At 41.3% G+C, this 23,773-nt stretch overlaps 1 protein-coding gene across 5 annotated transcripts in view; it reads left to right on the forward strand.

Moving 5' to 3' along the window:
- LOC132816360 (nectin-1-like) overlaps positions 1 to 23,773 on the forward strand; it is a 114,341-nt gene that overhangs the window by 83,372 nt on the left and 7,196 nt on the right. For 2 of the 5 annotated variants that reach the window (XM_060825819.1, XM_060825821.1), the window contains exons 2-6: positions 4,789 to 5,127; positions 6,901 to 7,203; positions 13,202 to 13,307; positions 20,789 to 20,934; positions 22,789 to 22,942. In XM_060825819.1, coding sequence (XP_060681802.1) covers positions 4,789 to 5,127; positions 6,901 to 7,203; positions 13,202 to 13,307; positions 20,789 to 20,934; positions 22,789 to 22,942 — 1,048 coding nt within the window. The other 3 variants (XM_060825822.1, XR_009644794.1, XR_009644795.1) reach the window with 3 other exon arrangements.

Raw genomic sequence — 23,773 nt, forward strand, 5'->3', positions numbered from 1 at the left:
GATGGCCTACTTCCATTTGGGTTCTGGAATGGCTGATGTTTGGATTTAGACTTGTCACATGTCAGGCTTGACGATTTGGGTAGGTTTGTTTAAAGGTTTGCGTGCTCCCTGCGACACCTCTACTTTGTCTCTGCACTCTCCTGGTGTCGTCGCAATGATTTTTGGTGCTTTCCTGAATGAGCCTTCTCCATTTTGGTTGGCTGTAAGCAAGTCCTCATTAAGTGACGGCACGGTGGCACAGTGGGGCGGCACGGTGGCACAGTGGGGGCGGCACGGTGGCACAGTGGTTAGCACTGCTGCCTCACAGCGCCAGGGACCTGGGTTCAATTCCCGCCTCAGGCGACTGACTGTGTGGAGTTTGCACGTTCTCCCCGTGTCTGCGTGGGTTTCCTCCGGGTGCTCCGGTTTCCTCCCACAGTCCAAAGATGTGCGGGTCAGGTGAATTGGCCATGCTAAATTGCCCGTAGTGTTAAGTAAGGGGTATATGTAGGGGTATGGGTGGGTTGCGCTTCGGCGGGTCAGTGTGGACTTGTTGGGCCGAAGGGCCTGTTTCCACACTGTAAGTAATCTAATCTAAAAGTGAGCCGGGATGTTTAACTGTTGTGATTCTGTTCGCCGAGCTGGGAATTTGTGTTGCAGACATTTCATCCCCTGTCTAGGTGACATCCTCAGTACTTGGGAGCCTCCTGTGAAGCGCTTCAAAGTAGGCTCCCAAGCACTGAAGATGTCACCTAGACAGGGGACGAAACGTCTGCAACACAAATTCCCAGCTCGGCGAACATAACCACAAAAACGAGCACCCGAGCTACAAATCTTCTCACAAACTTTGAACACCTGCTGGATGTTTAACTCTCAGATCAGATATAAACCTATTGATTGGCAGAAGATTCTCGGGGCTGAATAGCCTACTCCTGTTCCTATTTCTCATGGCCTATGCTTTGGAAACATTGTTCAAAATACTCCACTATCCTTCTGCGGATCTCCTGCCAAGAGGTGCCTGCCCACAGCTATTGCCATTTTGTTAATGATGATTTGGATCTGTATTCCTAATCATCAGATCATGCATTGTTAATACAATCATGAATAGTAATGCCTTGGAACTACCAACATGATGTAAACATGAATGATTTCCAAATCAAATTAGTTTGATTTGAAATCTAATCTAATAGATGTCATTGGAATCCATTCAACGGCATCAAGGGAAATAAAATTACAGGGAAGACACCATAGGAATGGTAATGACTAGATTGCCCCACAGAGAGGTAGAATAGATTTAATTGGCAGATTGAACTCTTCGCCCTGAATGGCTCTGACCAAAGTGAAACTTAACATTAGAAACAGTTCTCTCCCATCATCCAGCAGCAACTGTAACCCTTTTCCTTGTATTAAACAGTCATTCATCCACACAGTGCACCATCCCGGCAGATAATGACAATCATGCAACAAGGTGAAAGGTGTTGATAAAAGTAAAACAATAGGTAGGGGATGGAAGTGGTGCTAAACATTTCATTGAGATGTTATAAAAACTCAGAATCCTTTGTAAAAGCATGCATACTTATATAATGTCAACTGATGTTATTACCAGACAAGCAGATCCCAGACTGAAAATTTGGCTTGACAAATAATGGTAACAAAATGATGTTTCATTCATAACAACAACAAACCAAGAGTTGGTTTTAACAATATAATATAATAGGAATCAATGTGCAAAAGAAATTATAACTAGAATAACTAGAAATTATAACGAGAACAAACCACTATTTTTACATAATTTGAAAGGTTTAAAAACATTCGAAGATGATCCTGTCTGTCACAGCACTATTACTTTACAGTACTTGAACACCTTGGAGGGAGATTTCCATTCCCTGTCACTCACAAAGAAATGTTGTATTAGTTAATTTCAGTTCTGGTCTTGAGAGCTAATAGCCCATGATTAGTCACACACTAAGCTTAGTTTCCATCAGCTTCAAATAACTCGTTCATGATTCCAACCAAATAAATCTGACCTAGAGCTTTCAACTCAAACCCTCACACAGAGATAATGTATTTAACTGTTTGACACTAATTCCTTTCTGCACACAAACATTTGACCTAACTTCAAATCAAAACTTCTGCAAATTGAAATGAAAAGCTTTTGAACAATAGGTCACCTCCGCCCCAACTGAAACACCTGTTCAAACTACAACCAATCGTTCAGTTAAAACATAGGATCAGGGAAGTGATTATTTACAGATTGCAACCCACGACACGACATGACCAAGATTGAAAACTACTAACAGAATTAGATTTTATTGAAACATTGTACTCAAGTACAGTGATACAGGAGTTCGGTGTAATGTTTACAATGTCACCATTCATGGTGCCATTTCAGGTACAAGGCCAGGACTGTGATGGAATACTCTCCACTTGTGAAGAATGGGTGTAACTCCAATAACATTCAAGAAGCTTGACACCATCCAGGACAATTGGATTAGCATCACATCCACGTACACCCATTCTCTCCAGTAACAACACTCAGTAACAGCATGTACTGTCCACAAGATCCTCTGCAGAAATTCACCAAAGATCCCTCGACAACACCTTCCAAACCGACAACCACTTCTAACTAGAAGGACAAGGGTAGCAGATACATGGGAACATCACCTCGAGGTCCTGTCCAAGCCACTCACCATGCTGACTTGGAAATATATCACTGTTCCTTCACTCTCTGGATCAAAATCTGGAATTCCCTCCCTAACAGCATTTTGGGTCAATCTACAGCGTGTGAACTGCAACAGGTCACTACCACCTTCTCCACAGCAGGGTGGAGTCTAGAACAAAACACTTGAAGGAAGGATGTTTGGAAAACTATTAAGCAAAAGGCTGACAAGTTTGTGGAGAATGTGGCCTATATCCTGATGTCTGATGTGGCTCACAATTATAAATTTTCTTTTGAATTCAACTTATTTAGATGAGTTATGAGACACATCGGTAAGAGATGGCACCTGAACTCAGGACTTCTGGCCCAGAGATAGGGATACCACCCAGATCCATGCATACATCCCATGCATTGTATTATAATCTTCTAAAATTCTATAGATTCTAGAAGGATCACAGTGGATTGGATAAAAGTTGATATAACACCTTTATTCAAGAAATGATGGGACAGAAAGCAGACGGTAGGTCAGTTAGTCTAACAGAGGTAAGGCTGTCTTGCTGCCCTGGAAGGAAAAGGAAAACAGGAAGTTATGCAAATGGTTTCTCCTGGTCTGGCTGTACACTTCAAAATAGAGCTACAGTAAGCCCAATGCATCCATCATTAAGGTTTTATTAAAACTATGTTTTCTGCGATAGCTGTACATGTGTAGTCTTCCCAATGCCCTGGAGTATTATCTGGTGTTTTTATCTCTTCAACCAAGAAGTTACGTATTAGTCGGAGAGGGTTCCAATGATAATTCACTCGGTAGATTGCTGGAATATTCACTGAAGATTGAGAGGGTATCTTGTTGAACTGTATAAAATTCTGACAGGGCTGGACTGATTTTATGTAGGTTGATGTTCTGGGTCATGGGGGTCATGGTGTCAGGACACAAGGTAGACCATTTGTATGTGCAACTAGGAGGAATGTCTCTACTCAGGAGATATTCCTGGAAAATTCACAGTTTTTCAGCATTTTTATTTCAAATTTAGAACAGATTTCTTACCAGCCAATCAGAACACAGCTTTCCTGAGACTCACATTTTCCGTTTGGCTTCAGTTTCTCTGTGTGCTCCTCCCTCAAACTCCGCTCTCAGGCCACAAATCCCTGAGGTAAATTAGTTTTTAGACTCACCGCTTCACGTGCTCCTTTCTCCATTCCTCTCATTTGTTGGGCAAGGAACTCTTTCAGGACAATAAACTTGGAAATATTCTCCACATCATATCCCAACGTGATAGCTTTTTTTTAACACCCCACACTCAGTGCATTCTTTCAATGGGTGTTTCTTCTTGTCTTCACTGTACTATTGGGCATAGATTCTCCATGAGGCATCAGCCTGTGGCCTTTTTCTGCCTTGGAGTGGGAGTCAGAAAGAAGAATAGCAGTGCAAAGAGGGATTCCTGGTCACAAACTGGACAGTAAGTTCAGTGATGACCTCCACTCATATATATTTTCCAGGTGAATGCATTGCCTGGACATGAGGGCGCAGGTCACACATCAAATGTTCAGGATGATGACAGGTGAGACCGTGCAATTCATGTGTATGCCATAGCTCAGCTGACATGATAAACAGGAGGAAAGTGACAGTCTATCAGTATTTGGGAATTCTTGTTCAGAAAGCAGGGCCCAGCTGGTACCAAATGGAAATGCATTGGGAAGAAAACAAAATGTTTTGGGAAGGCGGTTTTAGAATTCCATGGGAAGGAAAGCAAAGCTCAAATATTCCAAGTAGAACCCAGATTCATACTGCTTCTACTCCTGACCCCAATCGATGTTTTTAAAATGTCTCTTCTCGCCCTGTGTTGTTCATAATCATTAGCAGCTGTGAGGAGTGAATGCCATCCTGACTCAGACCACAATTAACATTACAGCACGGGATTGATGGCATCATCAAAGCCAGTGTGAAAGAGGATTACAGTGAGTTCTTGCCAGTGCCTGAGTCACCTGCTCAGTCGTGTGGGTTACAGTCAATTTCAATCCAATACAGCAGAAAGCAGGAAAGGGGATATTTTAATTGTCTTTCATCCAGCCTTGCACCAAGATGTTGGGTTAAAAACCCTCTTCCTGCCTTTGATTTGTCACGATTCATTAATCCAATTTTTCTTTTTCAGATCCAATAAAACTGAACGGTCTCCAGATTTTGAGATCTGTAGGTGATGATGCCCTGCTGCCGTGTACAATTAATACTGAACAAACTGTCTCACAATTCATGTGGCAACACAGGCGTGGTCAACAAAAAAGGAACTTTTTCACAGCAGTTTTCAAAAATGGAAAGGATGAAAGACCTGACGATATATTTGACGGCAGAATGACCTACGTTGGCCAAAGTTCCAAAAATGCATCGATGTATTTGAGAAATATTACCCTAAGTGATGAGGGGATATACAAGTGTATTTTCACTTTATTCCCTGATGGGCCTGTTGAAGAGGACATACAGCTAATCGTAACAGGTGTAGAACCTTTCCATTTTAATGTCTGACTTTTAATATCACTTTTAATGTTGCACGCTTTGCCTCTAAGTCAAAGTCCAGACTGGAACACAATTTTGATACTACAAAGTAGCACTGACAAATGTACATGGCAAGTGTTGTCTTTCAAAAGCACGTTGAGATTGTCCTGGGTGGGTGTAAAATATTTCATGTTACTGTCTCAAAGCAGAATCAGGAGTTCTCCAGCAACATCACAGACAAAAATCAGGTAACCTCTCTTCCTCCTTCTCTCCAGAGAGAAACATCCAAGCTTAGTCAACCTCTCTTCATAAGACTCGCCCTCCAGTTCAGGCAGCATCCAGGTAAACCTCCTTTGCATCCTCTCCAAAGCCTCCGTATCTTTCCTATAATAAAATGACCAGAACTGGACACAATATTCGAAGTGTTGTCTCATCAGTGTCTTGTAGAACTGCAGCAAAACCACGCAGCTCTTAACGAAAGCCAAAACACCATATGCTTTCTTAACAACCCTATCCATTTGGGCGGCAACTTTGAGGGATCGATGTACTTGCACACCCAGATCCCTCTGTTCCTCCACACTGCCAAGAATCCTGTCTTTAATCCTATATTCAGCATTCAAGTTCAATCTTCCAAAATACATCACCTCACATTTATCCAGTTTAACTCCATCTGCCATTTCTCAGCCCAGCTCTGCATCCTGTCTATGTCGCGCTGCAGCCTGCAATAGCCTTCAATACTATCAGCGGCACCTCCAACCTTTGTGTCATTGGCAAATTTACTAACCCACCCCTCAAACTCCTCATCCTAGTCCTTTATAAAAACTCCAAATAGCACAGGCCCAAGAACAGAGCACTGCAGGACACCACTCACCACTGACCTCCAGGCAGAATGCTTCCCATCTACAACAACTCTCTGCCTTCTATCATCAACCACTTCCGAATCCAGACAGCAAAATCTCTCTATATCCCATACCTCCTGACTTTATGAATGGGTCTGCTATGGGGAATCTTATCAAATGCCTTGCTGAACCATACTACTAGCACATAGAGAAACTGATCAGACCAGAAAGAAATCCCTAGTCAAGATTCCACAGTTAATAACTGACCTTCCTCAGATTTCTTCATTAACAATGAAGGATGAGAATTGTTCTTTCTACAGATGACTTTGTGTTATGCAGTTATCATTGGACTATTCACTGTCCCTCCATCACAGTGTTGTCATGTGTAATCTTTATTTAGTTGTTCGTTTATAACAATTCATGTCCTGAATTTACTTTTTTCCTAAAAAAAACTAAAATTCTTTTCTGCAATTTTCCAAGAGGGTTAATTCACCTCCTCTCACTTGATCTTGAAAGTGTTAAAATGTAAACTGCTGTCCTGATACCCAGGATGCTATTCATTAAAACACACTAATACAATTGCATGGTGAGTTTCTCCAGCAGAAGTTGAAGATCCCATTAGTCCATGCTGTACAGGACTGCCCATAAACAGAGTGGTCTTGCAGTTTATTGGTATTTTACAACAGAGGTTTTCATTGTTATCTCCAGTCCTTTTACACCATTTCTTTCTGTGCTATCCTCAAGGTAAGTAAGAAAATTCTTTCATCTTTCATTTGGATAAACCTCTTTCATTTGACTGAGAGGATGGATTGCAAAACTTAGGGTGTCATTGTGATGTCTAGTTGAACTAGGTTCAGTGTTTGATGTTGGTGAATCATTCAGAAAGGATCATAACATCTGAATGTTCTAAACTACACTTCTTTGTCTCAATTTAGCTCCTCCGACTGTTACCATCAAAACATATCCAGACTTTTCTCTGATTGACTGCTGGAAACGCCTCGTTGTCATCTGTACAGCAGCAAATGCAAAGCCAGCCGCCAGTATCACTTGGCAAACCCCTTTTGTTGTACATACCAATGAAAATATTGGGCCTCCTGCTGAAAATGGGACTGTGACTGTCTCTAACAGGTTTCAACTGTGTCCGAATAAATCGCTTCATGGGCAGAAGATTGTCTGTGTTGTGGAACATCCAACCTTCATAGCTTCAAAACACGTTCCTTATCAGCTGACCATTGACTGTAACTACAATTTTATCCTATTTTTCATTATATTTGTGTTATGTAGTAAATACACAATGAGGTGCGAGAGTGAAATAGAATTTGTTGTGGCTCCATTTTAGCTGTACAAATGTGGGGCTATTAAAAAAGCAGAAGCCACTTCTTTTACTCCTTCTTGTTGTGCCTCCACATTCATCTTTTTCGAACAGGCAAGCAGGATGCCCTCCAGAAGGAATCAGCAATCTGTTTGAAATATACAGCCTAGATTTGACAATGTTGTCAGAACCTATTCTGCTGTATTAACTGGGGCTTGAATGAGAAGGTGGCTTTGACAAATTTACTGTGAAGGGAAATCCTCAGTGAATTGAATCCTGAATTAAAAAAATACATTTTAAGCTAATATTGTAAAAGGACAGGCATGAACATTTTGGTGTTTTTACAAGCATATGACAAAACTCTGACATACTGCTCCCACCCTTGATGTCAAATTTCCTTCACCTCTAACTGCCAGACTCCTATCACCATGTGTACATTTAACTACTCTCCTGCCAGTTACAAGATGCACTGCAGAAATTCACCAAAGATCCTTGGACAGCACCTTCCAAACCTGTCACTACTTCCACATAGAAATTTAAGGGCAGCAAAATATATGGGAACACAACGTCCTTAAAGTTCCCCTCCAAGTCACTCACCATCTTGATTTGGAAATGTATTGCAATTCCTTCACTGTCACTGAGTCAAAATCTTGGAATTCCCTCCGTACCGGTATTGTGGGTCACCTCGTAGCAGGTGGACTGCTGCGGCTCAAGAAGGCAGCTCACCACTACCTTCTCAAGGGCAACTAGGGACAGGCAGTAAATGCTGGCAAGCCAGTGGCACCCATATCCTAACAAAGAGTAAAGAAAAAAAAATGGTTTGTGCTGTTCCTGAATGTCTACCAGCTCCACTGTATTACAGACATCTGTCGTGTTTAATTTTGCTGAGGGTCTGTTGTTAAGCTCAGCAGTGCCTCTTGATCTCTGGCCTTGCTCGGTCCATGTACTACTCTTCGAGGAGAAAGTGAGGACTGCAGATGCTGGAGATCAGAGCTGAAAATGTGTTGCTGGAAAAGCGCAGCTGGTCAGGCAGCATCCAAGGAGCAGGAGAATCGACGTTTCGTGCATGAGCCCTTCTTCTGCCCTTTCCTCCCAATTGATCCAATTTAAATTTCCTCCAATTATTTTTAACATTCCTTTTACATCTGCCCTTTGTTACAATCTCCATAGAGACCTACAACATGTAAAAGGAGATTGGAATTCAAGTTGATAGGTTTAAAAAAAAGACACTACTTTACATTTTTGAACTGATGTACTGCAAAACAACGTCTTTTTGAAAGCAACTTACAATTTAAATTCCTGAGAGGAATATTCTGTTTTGTACTTGTAACTCATCAAGTTCTCCATATAATTACGGTCCCTTCAGAAGAATCCACATTTGCTCCCAGATTCCAAAGAATTTCCATATCTCCCTTTTGCCAAATAATAACTTTGAGGAACCATATCCTGGGACTTCCTACAGTTCCTGTTGAGTTTTTCAACCTATCAACAACATTAATACTTTTTCTGAGAACTATTCCTACCCTGATCATGCTAGAATACATCTCTTAGAGTTTCTGCAATGGTGTAGTAAGTTTAACTCAAGACCATCTCCCTCACATAACAGGCTGTGGAAGCTTGCAAAGGCAGGCTGCCTATACTCTCATCTGACCATATAGAACTGGAGATGTCCTGGGATATTCATTGGTTGATGGAGAAGCTTATAACCTCAGCTCATGAATGGTTTCCTCTGCTTTCTTCCACATGCCAACAGGAAACATATTAACTGGGTATCTTGTGAGCAGTGAGAACTAGCTCCTTGAGAAACTGCCTTGCTTCGATTTGGAAACAATTAAACAGCTATGGCATAATTATAAAATCATAGAGATGTACAGCATGGAAACGGACCCTTCATCCAACTTGTCCCTGCCGATCAGATATCCTAAATTAATCCAGTTCCTTTTGCCAGCACTTGGTCCATATCCTTCTCAACTCTTCCATTTAGTATGCCCATCCAGATGCCTCTTAAATCTTGTAATTGCACCAACCTCCACTACCACCTCTGGTAGCTCATTTCATACATGCACCACCCTCTGTGTGAAAGAGTTGTCCCTTAGGTCCCTTTTAAATCTTTACCCACCCTCTAGTTCCAAAAGGTGTTTTAAATTTGGTGTCTTCAACACCTTTCTGTGATGTTTTGAAATCCAAAAACTGCTTATTGTAAACTCAGAAGTGTCTGCTATTGGTTCGAAGCATAAATAGGTTACACCTTCTCAGTAAACCATCTGAGCATTCCTTTGATCTCTAACAGTAGAAGCTTTGATGGTCAAATTCACTTCAGAATAAGAGACCTTCATTTGCTAGAAATTTAAAGCTACACTCCCAAAGTATTATAAGTTTATATCTCTTAAATCATATTGCCTTGTACTGTTGCAGCAAATGGAAACAGCCATAATCTCATCACTCTCTGCCTGATTTAAGATCCTCATCCTTGCCCTGTTCTGATCAATCTCCTTTATGTGCTGTCTCAAGATTTCCTCGGGTGAGGGACCGGACATGAGAGTCGTTCATCAGCTGAGGTTTCAATTGTGTTTTGTAATGATTTGTGTTAGCCTCTAGAATCTTATAATCAGTGTTTTTTCTGGAACAAAGAACTAAGGATTCCATGGGCTAGAAATTGGGTTGCCTTGGTCTTGGTTGCAATTTGTACCCTGTCTACATGCAATCAGATCAAGGTGATGGACACATAATTCACAACTAGATCATGACATGGGCAGATATTTCCTGTGTTGTGAAATATCCAACCCTTAATGTTTCAAAATAAATTTCTTGTAAGCCGAATGCTTGCTCAAATTACACCTTCCCTCCATGACTAGCTTTTGGCTGTGTGGGTCTCACACTACCTCTACTGACAGCAGGGGCGAAGGCCACATTGTTCACTTATTGTGTCGTTAACTAGCCTTTGCTAAAAGGCAATCTGTGATGAGAGTTAGGTTCAAAACAAGATGAGTGGAAACTACTTTTCTCAGTGTTGTGAATCTGTGGAACTCACTGCCCCAGAGTGCAGTACAGGCTGAATTAATCGACAGATTTAAGAAAAAATAGTTATGTTTCTGATGAAAAGTGGGATAAAAGGCAATGGAGAGCAGGCAGAAGATTGGAGTTGAGACTAGGATAAGATCAGTCATGATCATGTTAAATGGCAGGGCGGGCTTGAAGGGTTGAATTGCCTCCTCCTCCTAATTCCTATATTCCAGTCTTGTCATGCTGTTCAACTAACCACACTCCCATCACTTGCCCAGCAACATTTCCTGGCATTTAGGAATCTCATCCAACTTCCAGATGCCTCATCTCACACATCAGTCTTCACCTTCTGTGTTCCTGCTTTCAAATACCCAATGCTTAACACCTACACAATCTCAGCAGTCCATGTTCTGATCCCAGTTCTGCATAAGCTTCAATGGAAATGCTTAGAGCATGAGCTGGATTTGCTTTTGCAATCCTTCTGGCAGTGTGTCTATCTTGTATACATCACTGAAATTTCCAAAAAGCAAATGCAGCAGTTCAACTGTAGAGGTCTGCAACTTCATGAAAATTATTGTTGTAGCAATGTACAATGGGGATTTGAAATGTCCAGCATAATTAACCCTTGGGATGTGGGTGTTGCTGGTGAGGCTAAATTTATTGACATCTCTTGTTAATCTTGAGAAGGTGTGGTGAGCCACCTTATCGAAACCGCTGCAGTACAAATGGAAAAGGTGCTACATTGATGCAACTAACTGACAGGATTTTGGCACAAAGACCAATAGCAAAATGTTGAAACCAAGATGGATCAGTTGTTCAGATTAAGTTTTCACTTTTATTGGATTTGCTTCACTCATTGAAAAATGTTGGGGTTAATTTTCAACTTCATCACCAAACCATATTAAACGTTCCTGTTTTTAATTAATTTGCACAGAACAGAAGAAAAATCGAGTCACAGTAACATTGGCAACTGCAATTCTTTCGGTAATTTTCAAAGAAATATTGACAATTTAAGTATGTAAAAACATGTCTTGATTTTTTCTTATTTCAGATTTGTACAATGTTTTGCTTTTGTTACTAAAATAGGGGAAGTGTGATTGTGACTTCCCAGCATTCACTGAGTGGGCGATACTGTGCAGCAAGAACTTACAGTATGTTTTATTATTTCATCTGTGACAATACTATGACTTTAAGAGGTGTGTTTTATCCTGGTAATTTGCTGAAGAGAAGTTTTAAGACCAAAGTACTGAGTTGTCTATTTGGATGCACAGCTTGTGAGACCTTGGGGTCCTTCTTAAAGTTGGAACATTAGTATCAGCCTAAATGGATGGGGTCAAGCTCCCACACTGCCAAGACTTTTAGGTTTTCAGTAGCAGATGCTGGGTCTTGAAACTGGGTGGATGCTCTCGTACATCACTCCTGCTACTCTCTGAGATTTCTCTCAGTGCTTTTTCCTCTTGAGACTGGAGAATTGCCCGTGAGATAATTAATTTTTCTTAACTTGCGTTGGCCAGGGGTGTTAATTGTATGTTCCTATATTGGACCAGTTAATTAGTAGTTAAGTGATCTATTATTTGTGAAGTTTTCTAATGGAGTTAAATTATTCCAGTCTGGTAGCTTGACCAATCCAACTGCATCTGGAACACAATGCCTGACACTTTCCTTTTAAAATAAGAAAATGTTAGGCTCGAGTCTATCTTCTGAATATATTTTGAGGGGTTTGGTCTGGTGCATAACACGTCCCATTGTGAAACTCCAATCCATTATGAGCCAAGTCAATCACAGCTTTCATAACTTAATCCTGGTTTTATTCTGTGCTTCATGTGCTGTCTTGGTTTCTTACCACTCGTCAAACATTGCAATTTATCAGAGACTGGTCAATTGACAGTTTCCTGTAATTCTGGAATTATTCAGCCTCTAAGTAATTATGCCTCTGCTGCAATATTAGCAATTGAATGAGATTTTTGAAATTGACATTCATGTTCACAATTTCTGCATCTGTTACTTCTATTGCTATTTCATTTTTGTGCCTTTTGTATTGCTCTTTAATTCTGATTGTCTTCTGTAAACGAATGCAAGTTCCAGGGTTGCTGTGTCTCCTCTATTTTAGCATGGAAGGATAGAAGCCTTCTGATCATTTGTTACACCAGCCAAGCCCCAGGGTTATTTCAGTTTCTGAGCTCTGAGCTTTACTGTCTCCCCTATCTCCTCCCACATGTGCCACAGCACTCCACTAGGCCAGAACCCTGTTGCTAAGCAGAAATGTATTGAAGGAAAAGATATGCTCTGAAAATGCCTGTTCAACTTTCTAACACTTGTTTATCATTATAACTTTTCATTAATCATCCTAGACGCATGGCAACATGTGACACACAGATTCAAAGCAGAAGGCGGCTTCAAGTCTACTCCACCAAGATCATGACTGAACTGATTGTAGTTTCAATTACATATTCCCGCCTACACCCCAACCAAACATTGACTCCGTTGTTTCTCAACACATTCCACAAATACCACCTTAACAGCACTAATTAATAGAGGATTTTTTTATATTTCATTCAGGATATGAGTATCCCTGACTAAATTGTCTGCTGTTGCCTTCAGGTGTAATTCATAGAAGGAGAGACAGAGAGAGAAGTTGAAATTAATCTTGGGTGTAGCACAAATCTGGTGATAGCAAGTTTGCAATATATTTTACACTCCATAAAAATGTTCTTTAAGAAAAAGAAGGTAAGGGAATATGGAAACTCGGGATTAGAATTGCATTCTTCATGTGGTGGATAACCTCTAGGACAATGGGCCAAAAAACATGTTCTGAAATGTTATTGCAGCCTGATCATCTTTCCTTAAATGTGCATGTTTGAATTACTGATTGTTTTTAGTCATTTCGAAAATTCAATTCTCTTGAAAAATCTTTTTTTCAGACATGTCATCAGCTTTTATTGACCATCAGATGACTGAAGATGGCGGCTTATACCTGATTTGTATTGCAGATGCTAATCCACCTCCGACTGAATACATCTGGACAAAGTAAGAACATTTCTGTTTTATTACCCAAATACTAGGAGGAGCTAGCATTGCAGCATAAATACACTACAGGCTTCACATTCATGTGACAATCAGTTCAACCAATTCCTGCCTTGTACGTTTCTCCAGCCTTTCAAATCACAAACCAGTAACTCGTGCAAATTCTGGAATGGGAGCACTGACCATTTGCAAATTTCCAATCTGAGCTTCCATTCGGCGAAACTCTGTCAAAGTACTCAATTGTAAACTTCACTGCAATGTTTCTTGAACTTTGGAGCTGAGATTAAATTCATATGTAGTGAAATTCTACTTCTCTCTGCAGATAGTAATTGGTTTGCTCAGTCCCTGCTTTTTAATGGTTGAGAACTCCCAACATAAAATTCCACATAATTCTTCACATGATAATCGCAATAAAGATGGAGTTCATAGACATTTGGAGACGTCTCCATCCTACAGGACAGAGATTTTACATTATTTTCCAATCCTCACAAATGCCACACAAGGATTAATTATTTCCTTACTCCCGCAGCTTTGGGTTTGGTGGTATCCCGTTCAGTTGTGAATATTGCCATCTCTGATCATGCAGTGGTGTATTTAATGTTAAAATTAAGGGTGATGCAAAGGGCTCACGGTACTGGAGAATGGATCCCTTCATCCTCAAGGACAGCAAGTTTGTAGAAAAGTTCTCCAGGGAATTTGAAGCTTTTTTGGCCACCAACTCAGGTACAACTAGTAATCCATCCATTCTTTGGGAGACTGCTATGGCCTATGCTAGAGGGATAATTATCTCATATTCTGCCAGTCAGAAGGGAGAGCAGCAGTGTCTGCTTGAAGTACAATTGAAAGCAATTGAGACGGTTTAAACAGTAGACAGTCAGTGACTAAGCTGCAGCGGATCACAGCTCTCCGATCTCCCTTAAACCCATTCTCACACATACAGCAAGGAAGGAACTGTCCTTTGTGAAGCAGATGCTGTTTGATGATAAGCCAGGTAAATACTTGGCATATTTGGTCAGGAAGAAGAATGCCTCCTAGTCTATTGCTTCCATCAGGGAAGGGAATAGGACTCTTACTTATGATGCTAAAAAGATCAATGAGGCATTTTGGAGATTTTACTCTGAACTTTACCAGTCTGAATGTTGTGAGGACAGACTGGATAAGATGGAGTCTTTTTTAGGAAGTTGGATCTTCCTGATGTGTCTACTGAACAAGCGTCTCTCCTTAGTGCTCCGTTAACAGCTCAAGACATACAGGAGATGGTGAGGCAACTTCAAAGTTGGAAGGTGCCTGGCCCTGATGGCTTGCCCAGTGAATTTTATAAAGAATTTGTAGGCATACTGTCGGGGCCAATTCTAGATACGTAGAACTATTCATATAGTCAGAGTTGCCTGCTGAAATCCTTGAGAGAGGCTAATATCTCTCTTATCCTCAAGAAAGGATAGAGCCTGGAAACTGTGCTTTTTGCTGATCCATCTCGCTTTTAATCTCTGATTATAAAATTTTGTCTAAGACTGTAGCATTGTGGTTGGAAAGTGTGTTGCCTTCTATCGTTAAGGAGGATCAGACGGGCTTTATAAAGGGTCACAGATCTTCTAATAATGTTAGGAGACTGCTTAACATGATTCAAGTGTGTCAGCAACAGTCAGTTCAAGGGTTGGTGGTTTCCTTCGACTCTGAGAAGACATTTGATCAGTTGGAATGGCTGTATCTTTTTTATACGCTGGAACAGTTTGGCCTGGGTGAAGTGTTTACTCGATGGGTAAGAGTCCCTTACAGTAATCCTCTGGCAGCTGTTCTCACTAATGGTATACGGTCTGATAATTTTAACATCGATAGGGGCAGTCAGCAAGGCTGTCCCCTCTCATCTTTACTCTTCACATTGATGATTGAGCTGCTGGCAGAGGCCATTCGTGGGGACCCCAATATAACTGCCCCAAAGGTAGGGTCGAAGGTGTATAAGATTACATTATATGCTGATGATGTTCTCATTTATCTTTTGAATTTGGCAGTTCGGTGCCCTATTTGGTACAATGTATTAATTCATTTGGCTTTTTCTCAGGTTACAAGATCAATTTTTCAAAACCGGAATCTATGCCTCTGGGAATGGTCTTAGGGGAATACCGGGTATTGGAGGTGGGTTCCCCTTTAAGTAGGCTCAAAGAAGCTTTCTTCATTTGGGTCTCTCTGCTACCCTTGTTTTGATCAGTAATTTACGGCTACTTTTGTTCATTTGTTTGACAAGATTAAACAAGATCTTCCAAGATAGGGGGCCCTTGCAATATCATGGCTCAATCAAGTTGCTCTTTTTAAAATGAATGTTCTTCATTGCTTATTATTCGGTCTGTAGATGTTTCCCTTTTTCCTTGACAAATGTTTTGAAAGTTAAGTGGTTGGTTTAGTTCTTTTATTTGGCACCATAAGATGCCCCTTATCAAGCTTACAAAGTTGCAAATGCCCCAGGGGTTAGGCGGAGTAGATCTCCCGGACATCACAAGATATCAATTGAGCTACCTTCTATCTTTTGTGAGTGATTGGGCCTGTGAGGACTCATCATCAATGTAGAACATTGAGGCCTTCCAGGCAAAGTGTCCTCTTATTAACTTGTTGTTTCTGGACAAAATAAGGACAGTTGCGGAACATTGCCGCAATCCAATATTTATTAATACTGTCAAAGCATGGAGGGCAATGAGACAGATGGAGAGTAATACGTCTAAAACATCTTTCCATATTCCCATAGTTGGTATGCCAGGTTTTCGACCAAGGACAATGGATCCCGTGGTTAAATCCTGAGTGGATACGGGAGTCTCTTGTTTAGGTGATCTGTTTGAAAATGAAACATTGATGTAATTTGATCAAGTAACTCGTAAGGATGGATTATCAAGTAGGAACCTGTTCCATTTTGTTTAGATCAGAGATTTTATCCAAAAAGAGACCATACTTCTGACTGAGGGTTATAGATTTGATATGGAAAAGGGGGTGCTTCATACGAAGAGCCCCTTTCAGTGAGTACTCTCTGTCATTTGTTGGCAGGAGGTTCCTTGGTATAGGAGAGAGAGTCGGGGTGGAGATCACTCCGGAAACTTGGGAGGACATTTGTGAGAATGTGAGGAAGATTTCAAAATGTAATAGGACCCATGCTATGCAGTTAATGATTCTTCAGAGGGCTCAGATATCTTGCAAAATTTAAGCAGAGAGCATCTTCAATGTGCCCTAAGTGTAAAATAAATGCAGGTGCCCTCACTCTTTGTTTGTGGTATTGTGGCAAGCTCAGAGCATATTGAAGCGCTGTGGCAAGAGTAATAGAGAGGGTCTTGGGGACAGAAGTCAAGGTGGATCCAGTTTCTCCTGGGTTTACCGAATTTATCTCCCTTAAATTTACATGGGAAAAAGAGTTTTAACATCCTTAGTTTTTGTGCAAGTCTGAGAACCCCCCTGGGTCTATTGAAGTGACATAAGTTAATTATGGGACACATTCCTTTGATTCCTGAAGAAGGGCTCATGCCCGAAACGTCGATTCTCCTGCTCCTTGGATGCTGTCTGACCTGCTGCGCTTTTCCAGCAACACATTTTCAACACATTCCTTTGGACTTGCTTACAAACATGGTGTACCAGACAACGGACAATTTTTATAAGACGTGGCAGCACTTTCTGAATTATTTGGAAGAAGATCTGTCTGCCATTTATATTAGGGCTTTTGCCTAGTCATGATGGTTTAGTTTAATAAGCCTAAAGACCTGGGCGGAAGAATTTCGAACAAATGTGGGTTTAATAATTGATGCTCTCAAAGGTTGAGAACTGTAGTCTCGTTACGCTGAGTGGCATTATTTATTTAATTAATTATTGATGTATATTGAGTGTAGCTGAGAGTTTTTGCAAGGTTTGTGAAGGTTTATTGAGAGTTCTTTTGAAAAGTAGTATAGTAGTTTGTTTATTGTTTGTGTTGTAATTATATTATATTTTCATATTTTTGTAATTCTATAATTTTGGAAAGAAAAGTTCTTCAATAAAATTATTTTTTTTAAAAACTGGGTGGTTGAAAAACAAAGGCTTGTATACATAGACCACATTTCATGATCACCAAATGTCTCAAAGCACTTTATGGCCAATGGAGTACCTTTTAGAGTCATAAAGATGTACAGCATGGAAACCGACCCTTCGGTCCAACCTGTCCATGCCGACCAGATATCCCAATCCAAATCAAGTCCCACCTGCCAGCACGCGGCCCATATCCCTCCAAACCCTTCCTATTCATATACCCATCCAAATGCCTCTTAAATGTTGCAATTGTACTAGCCTCCACCACTTCCTCTGGCAGCTCATTCCACACATGTACCACCCTCTGTATGAAAAGGTTGACCCTTAGGTCCCTTTTATATCTTTCCCCTCTCACTCTAAGCCTATGCCTTCTAGTTCTGAACTCCCCCACCCCAGAGAAAATACTTTGTGTAATTATCCTATCTATGCCCCTCATGATTTTATAAACCTTTATAAGGTCACCCCTCAGCCTCCGACGCTCCAGGGAAAATAGCCTCAGCCTATTCAACCTCTTCCTATAGCTCAAATCCTCCAACTCTGGCAACGTCCTTGTGAACCTTTTCTGAACCCTTTCAAGTTTCACAACATCCTTCCGATAGGAAGGAGACCAGAATTGCATGCAATATTCCAAAAGTGGCCTAACAAATGTCCTGTACAGCCGCAACATGTCCTCCCAACTCCTGTACTCAATACTCTGACCAATAAAGGTTACTAAAGCCTTCCTAAAATGCATCCTTCACTATCCTATCTATCCGCGACTCTACTTTCAAGGAGCTATGAACCTGTTCAGCAACGCTCCCTCGGACCTTACCATTACGTATATAAGTCCTGCTAAGATTTGCTTTCTCAAAATGCAGCACCTCGCATTAATCTAAATTAAACTCCATCTGACACTCCTCAGCATATTGGCCCATCTGCTCAAGATCCTGCTGTAATCTGAGATAACGTTCTTCGCTGTCCACTACACCTCCAATTTTGGTGTCATCTGCAAACTTACGAACTATACCTCTTATGCTCGCAACCAAATCGTTTATGTAAATGACAAAAAGTAGAGGGCCCAGCACCAATCCTTGTGGCACTCCACTGGTCACAGGCCTCCAGTCTGAAACACAACCCTCCACCACCACCCTCTGACTTCTACCTTGTAAGGTCAAAGCAGTTAAACTGACAGAATGTAATCAAAAATGTATAGTAATTTGTCAGCTGTGCCAACAAAGTGCCCTCTATATGTTTCCTTCATCCTCCCTCTCCCACTATGTCTTAGTGTAGTCCCAAGTTCTGTAGATGGGGTGCAGAGATCCTTTTGGCTCTGGACATTTGGTTGGATGAGTGCAGGAGTGTTTGTGTCTTGATGCTTCCAAGTGAGCCCTCTATGGATGCAACTTCCAAGGATTATGGGAGGACAGACAGTGTGGTGTTGGAAGGCCTAGCTATCTCCCAGTGTCTTGAGAGAAGGTTTCTAAGGGGTATTAGTTCATCCTCTAGCTACACTGTCTTGTCTCCTTGTGCTCATGGGACACCTGGAATGTCCACCCAGTTCCCTGTGTTCCTGTTGCTGTGCCTTTAGGTCAGAGGGCCAGTACCTTGGGTGACACAGTGGAGGTTTGTGCCTCTCCAGCAGACCTGAGGATGCTGTATCTGAGTCTCCTGACAGGCCCAACCTGGTAACAGCTTCACAGGTTACATGTCTTGTCACATAGCATTCTGGGCAATAAGGACCATTGCATTCCACATACCTGCTGCTCCTGTGCATGTGGATGAAGTTCCTTATTGCAGACACCACAGGGTCCTCGCTGGCTTGGGCTCAGCAGCTGCCTGGCCTCTGGCAGCCTTGGAGTAGCAGCAACATGGACTGTTTCTTCCTTGACTAGCTGAGAATCTGTTCCTGCAAGGTGCTCTCACAATTATGTGCTCCCTGACGTTCCAATACCAACATTCCCATTGAGGATCAGTATCTGAGCCGGCAGGGACACCTTTGCCGATACTTCCTTGGAGATCTTGTATTTTCATTCTCAGGGGACCAGCGGATGGTTTCTGGGGAGTTGGCCATTTCTCCAGAGTGGTGGTGATCCAGATGCTGGCCGTACATGCAAAACAAAGAAAAAGATAAGGCCAGTGGTTAGAAATGGTGTGTGTAAAATCAGACTGATAGTAAGATTAAAATGAGAGTTGTAGCAGATTGAAGAGTGGTGTTGATGTGGTTAGCAGGACAGGTATATCGTGACATTTCTTCAGGGGCAGACCCAGTCTTCTGTGAGAGACAGGATTCTCTCCCCATTGGGGGTGAGAGGAGCTGAATGTCGAACAACCCTATGTCCCCATCTCAGCCCTTTCAGCTTCCTTCAACGGGAATGAGATAAAGGGAGACATTGAGTGAGATGAAAGTCATTTGCTTGGCCATTAGAATTGGTGCAGGTCAAAAGATGGGGAGGTGATTCAGACAAGTGAGTACCCAATGCAGAAGCCATGCAGATTAAATGGTTTGAGAGTTTGCTAGGGTGGATGCAAAGATGGACATAGATATTGCATGGAAATACTGAAGATGGGACAAAGAATTCCACCAGTGACTCAGCAACTAGGCTTATCAAGTAATCAACACATCACAGGCATTAGAGACTGGCAGAGCCTGAGCCTGGTGGTGTGGGTGCAGTTTCAGAGAGAGAGAGTGAATGTGAAGTTGGAGGGAGAAGAGTGTGGTCCTTTGCCTGATAAACCGGAGAAGCTAATTGACTTCCTAAGTTACTGTTTGTTGCTCCTCCTCACCATTTAGGTAGCACTGACCCAGGTGATGACCTCAGACTGGGCTGCCAAGATCTGGTGGCATGGGCTCTTCTCCCATTTCTCTAGGAGGAGGACTCCTCTCCTTGGCGCCACCCCACTTGTCAGGCCTTTTGGGTTCTTGTTGGAGAATTGCAGCACTATCTTATGTTTCTCAATCATGTTCAGATTTCCTCCTTGACCAAGCAGAGCACCTCTGGAATGCCAATGTCAGTCTGGGTACATAAAAGCTTTTAAAATAGGACACAAGTGCCAAGGGATACCAGTCTGTCAGCAGATTTTTGGTGAGTCATGAGTTAGTCAGAAAACCGGAGGTGTTAAGATGGGAATAGATTTGAATCTGAGGGACACCATTGGAGTGGGGGGTAGGGAGTTAATAAATGTGTAAGGTAAGATATGATGTGAAATCTCGCTGGGTTCCAGAGCAAAAATCAATCGCTGCTTGCACAATTTTACTAAATATATAGCCTGTGGCATAATGGTAGTGTCCCTACTCTGGACTAGATGGTTTGGGTACAACCTGTACCAGAGTTGTGTTGTAACAACCTTGAAGATGTTGATAAGTAAATATCTATAAACTGCATGCAATTACCACAAAACCTTATGCCATTTGATTGAAGCAAATGAAGCATTTTATTCTCACTCTGCAATTGAACTTTTGTTTTAATTAGGAAGAATGACTCTATTCCAGAAGGTGTGATAATACAAAATGACAAAATTAAATTCTCCAAGTTGACTCCTGGACTTTATGGGCTTTATAGATGTGAAGCAAGCAACACCGCTGGGACTGCATCAGGATCCTTTTATTTGTTTCCAAGTAAGAATCTTTTACTCTGATCGACATGAACATATGAAGGAGGAGCAAGAGTAGGCCATTCGGCCCCTCCAGCAATTCAGTCATACAATGATTCATATGATTGTTCCTAATTTCCATTTTTCTCCCAATGCCTGATAACCTCCTAATTAGTCAAGAATTGATCTACCTCTGCCTTAAAAATTTTCAAGGATCCTGCCCGTGGTGGAGAGTTCCAAACACTCATTACCCTCGGAGAAAATGATCCTCACCTCCCTCGTCAGTGAGGAAACCCCTTTTTATAAACTCTGTCCCCTAGTTCTTGCCTCTCCTCAAGTATGGGATACATGAACGCTGTAGTGGTTTTTAAGCTTAATTTCAAATTGAACAATAAACACACTTTGCGACTAAACATTGTCAAAATCACAACAATTCACAACTGAAAAATTAAACTCAGATATTACAATGTGTCTATACTTAGAAATTTTTAACACCAATTACCAATATTATTGCAAAAGTGTCTTGCTGCAAAATTATAGTTCTTGCTTATTATGGCCTTTTCAAAAAAAAAAGTTTTTTTTGACAATATTGAATGTCTGTTTAAAGCTGTGTGTTCAATTCAGGAATCAATAGAAGCTGATAATGGCCTATGTGATCCACAAGTTTGGCTGAATGATGGGAGACCGAGTGTAACGGGTCAGTGGATATTTTTTGGGCTCGAGGCATGTTTGTAGTGGAGTTCCTGCTGAGGCAGTCCATGTTGCCACCAAGGTCTTAAAGCTCACCACACCGAGTGAATAAATTATTCTTAAGTTCTTTATTTGATTTATTAGTAGCTTTCAACATTTGCAACCTCTTTTTCTGGATTTATGCAGTTTACCTGCATCCATACTTATTGAAGTACTTCAGAAATTCCTCGGCTCATCACTCCTCGGCTCATCAACCCAAATGATCGAGATCTCATTGTACTCTGAGCTAACCTTTTTCGCTATCCCCTACATCTCCCAATTTTGGTGTCACCTGCAAACTTCCTAACCATACCTCCTAAGTTCACATCCAAATCATTGATATAAATGTTGAAAAGCAGTTGACCCAGCACCGATCCTTATGGCACACCAATGATCACAGGCCTTCAATCTGAAAAACATCCTCTACCACAACCCTCTGTCTTCTAACTTTAGCCAGTTTTGTATCCAAATAGATATTCCATGAGATCTAACCTTGCTGACCAGGAAACCATGAGAAACCTTGTCAAACGCCTTACTGAAAAACATTTTGATCAGATCCACCACTCTGCCCTCATCAATCGCCTTCATTACTTCTTCAAAGAACTCAATTAAGTTAGTGAGACATGATATCCCATGCACAAAGCCATGTTGACTATCCCTAATCAGTCCTTGCCTTTCCATTTCATGTAAATCCTGTCCCTCAGCATCCCCTCCAAAACCTTGCCCACCACTCAAGTCAGGCTCACCAGTCTATCGTTTCCTGGCTTTTCCTTATCCCCTTTCTTTAAGAGTGGCGCCACATTAGCTGACCTCCAGTCTTCCAGGACCTCACCTGTGACTATCGATGATCCAAATATCTCTGCAAGGGGCCCAGTAATCACTTCCCTAGCTTCCCACAGAGTTCTAGAGTACACCTGATCAGTTCCTGGGGATTTATCCACCTTTACGCATTTTAAAGTGTTCGCACCTCCTCCTCTGTAATATGGACATTTTTAGAAATGATATTATTTATTTCTCCATGTTATTCATAGCTCTAAGCCAAAACTGATACAAGAATAAAATACAAATAATGAAAAAAACTATCGTGGGCTCTAATAGTGATGCTATGTTGTTGTTGGTATAGCATGATAGAATCTTTTAATGTGTTTAGTTGCAGATGATCAGCAGCCACGTCATTACAAGGTGCCCTTCATCATCGTAATCCTGATGCTGATAATTCTGCTCGGCGTTCTCAGCTATCTTTATCATAGAGCACGTAAGAAACATCCACAAAGAAATAGTGACAAAGAAACTTCCCCAGAAATGTAAGTATTTTCATCGAATATATACCCTGGGATTTAACATGTTGATATTATTTAATACTGTTGGTTGGAATGTTTCAGTCTAGTTTTTTTGCTATCCATACAACCAGAACACACTCTGGTCAAAATCACGAATGGATAAGACCACAGCAAACTATCCTTGCTTATTCTGTTTGATTTGTTCATGGTTTTAAATACTGTTCTTTTTAGTGCCTGTCTTCTGTGTTTCACCTCCTTGGCATCAACTCGTCCTGATTCCAGATCATCTTGAACCAACAGAGTATTTTCCCTCTTTTGGTGACTCTTCACTTGCCTCATTCACCTCTGAAAGAGACATACTTAATGATTTAGTCAGCTCAGTTATTAATGGTGCAACTGAACCATTCCTTATGACTGCTGTTGAAGTCACAGAATATATTCTAAATCCCAGCAACCATCAATCTTTGTTCAAATGCTGTTCACAGAATTCCTGCAGTGTGAAAACAGGCCATTTGGCCCATCAAGTCCACACCAAAACTCCGAAGAGCATCCCACATGAACCCTAACATTGTGTCAAATACGATTGATTCAGAATATGTCTAGCAGTTCAAAACTAGGTATCTTTGAAACCCTGTGGTCTAAATGCAGAGACAGAACCACAATCTGCAGGATAATGTCCAGCATTATAATGATTTTATTCTCTCCGTGCATGTCAGAGTCACCGGTAAGGCCAGTATTTATTGTCTTTTCCTAATTGCCCTTTATAATTTGGTACCTCGTTAAATCAATACAGTCCATGTGCTGTATGTACAGGTGTAGTGTTATGAGAAAGTGAGTTCCAGGATGTTTCTGTAT

The sequence above is a fragment of the Hemiscyllium ocellatum genome, chromosome 6 (genome assembly GCF_020745735.1).
Source record: "Hemiscyllium ocellatum isolate sHemOce1 chromosome 6, sHemOce1.pat.X.cur, whole genome shotgun sequence".
Classification (NCBI taxonomy): domain Eukaryota; kingdom Metazoa; phylum Chordata; class Chondrichthyes; order Orectolobiformes; family Hemiscylliidae; genus Hemiscyllium; species Hemiscyllium ocellatum.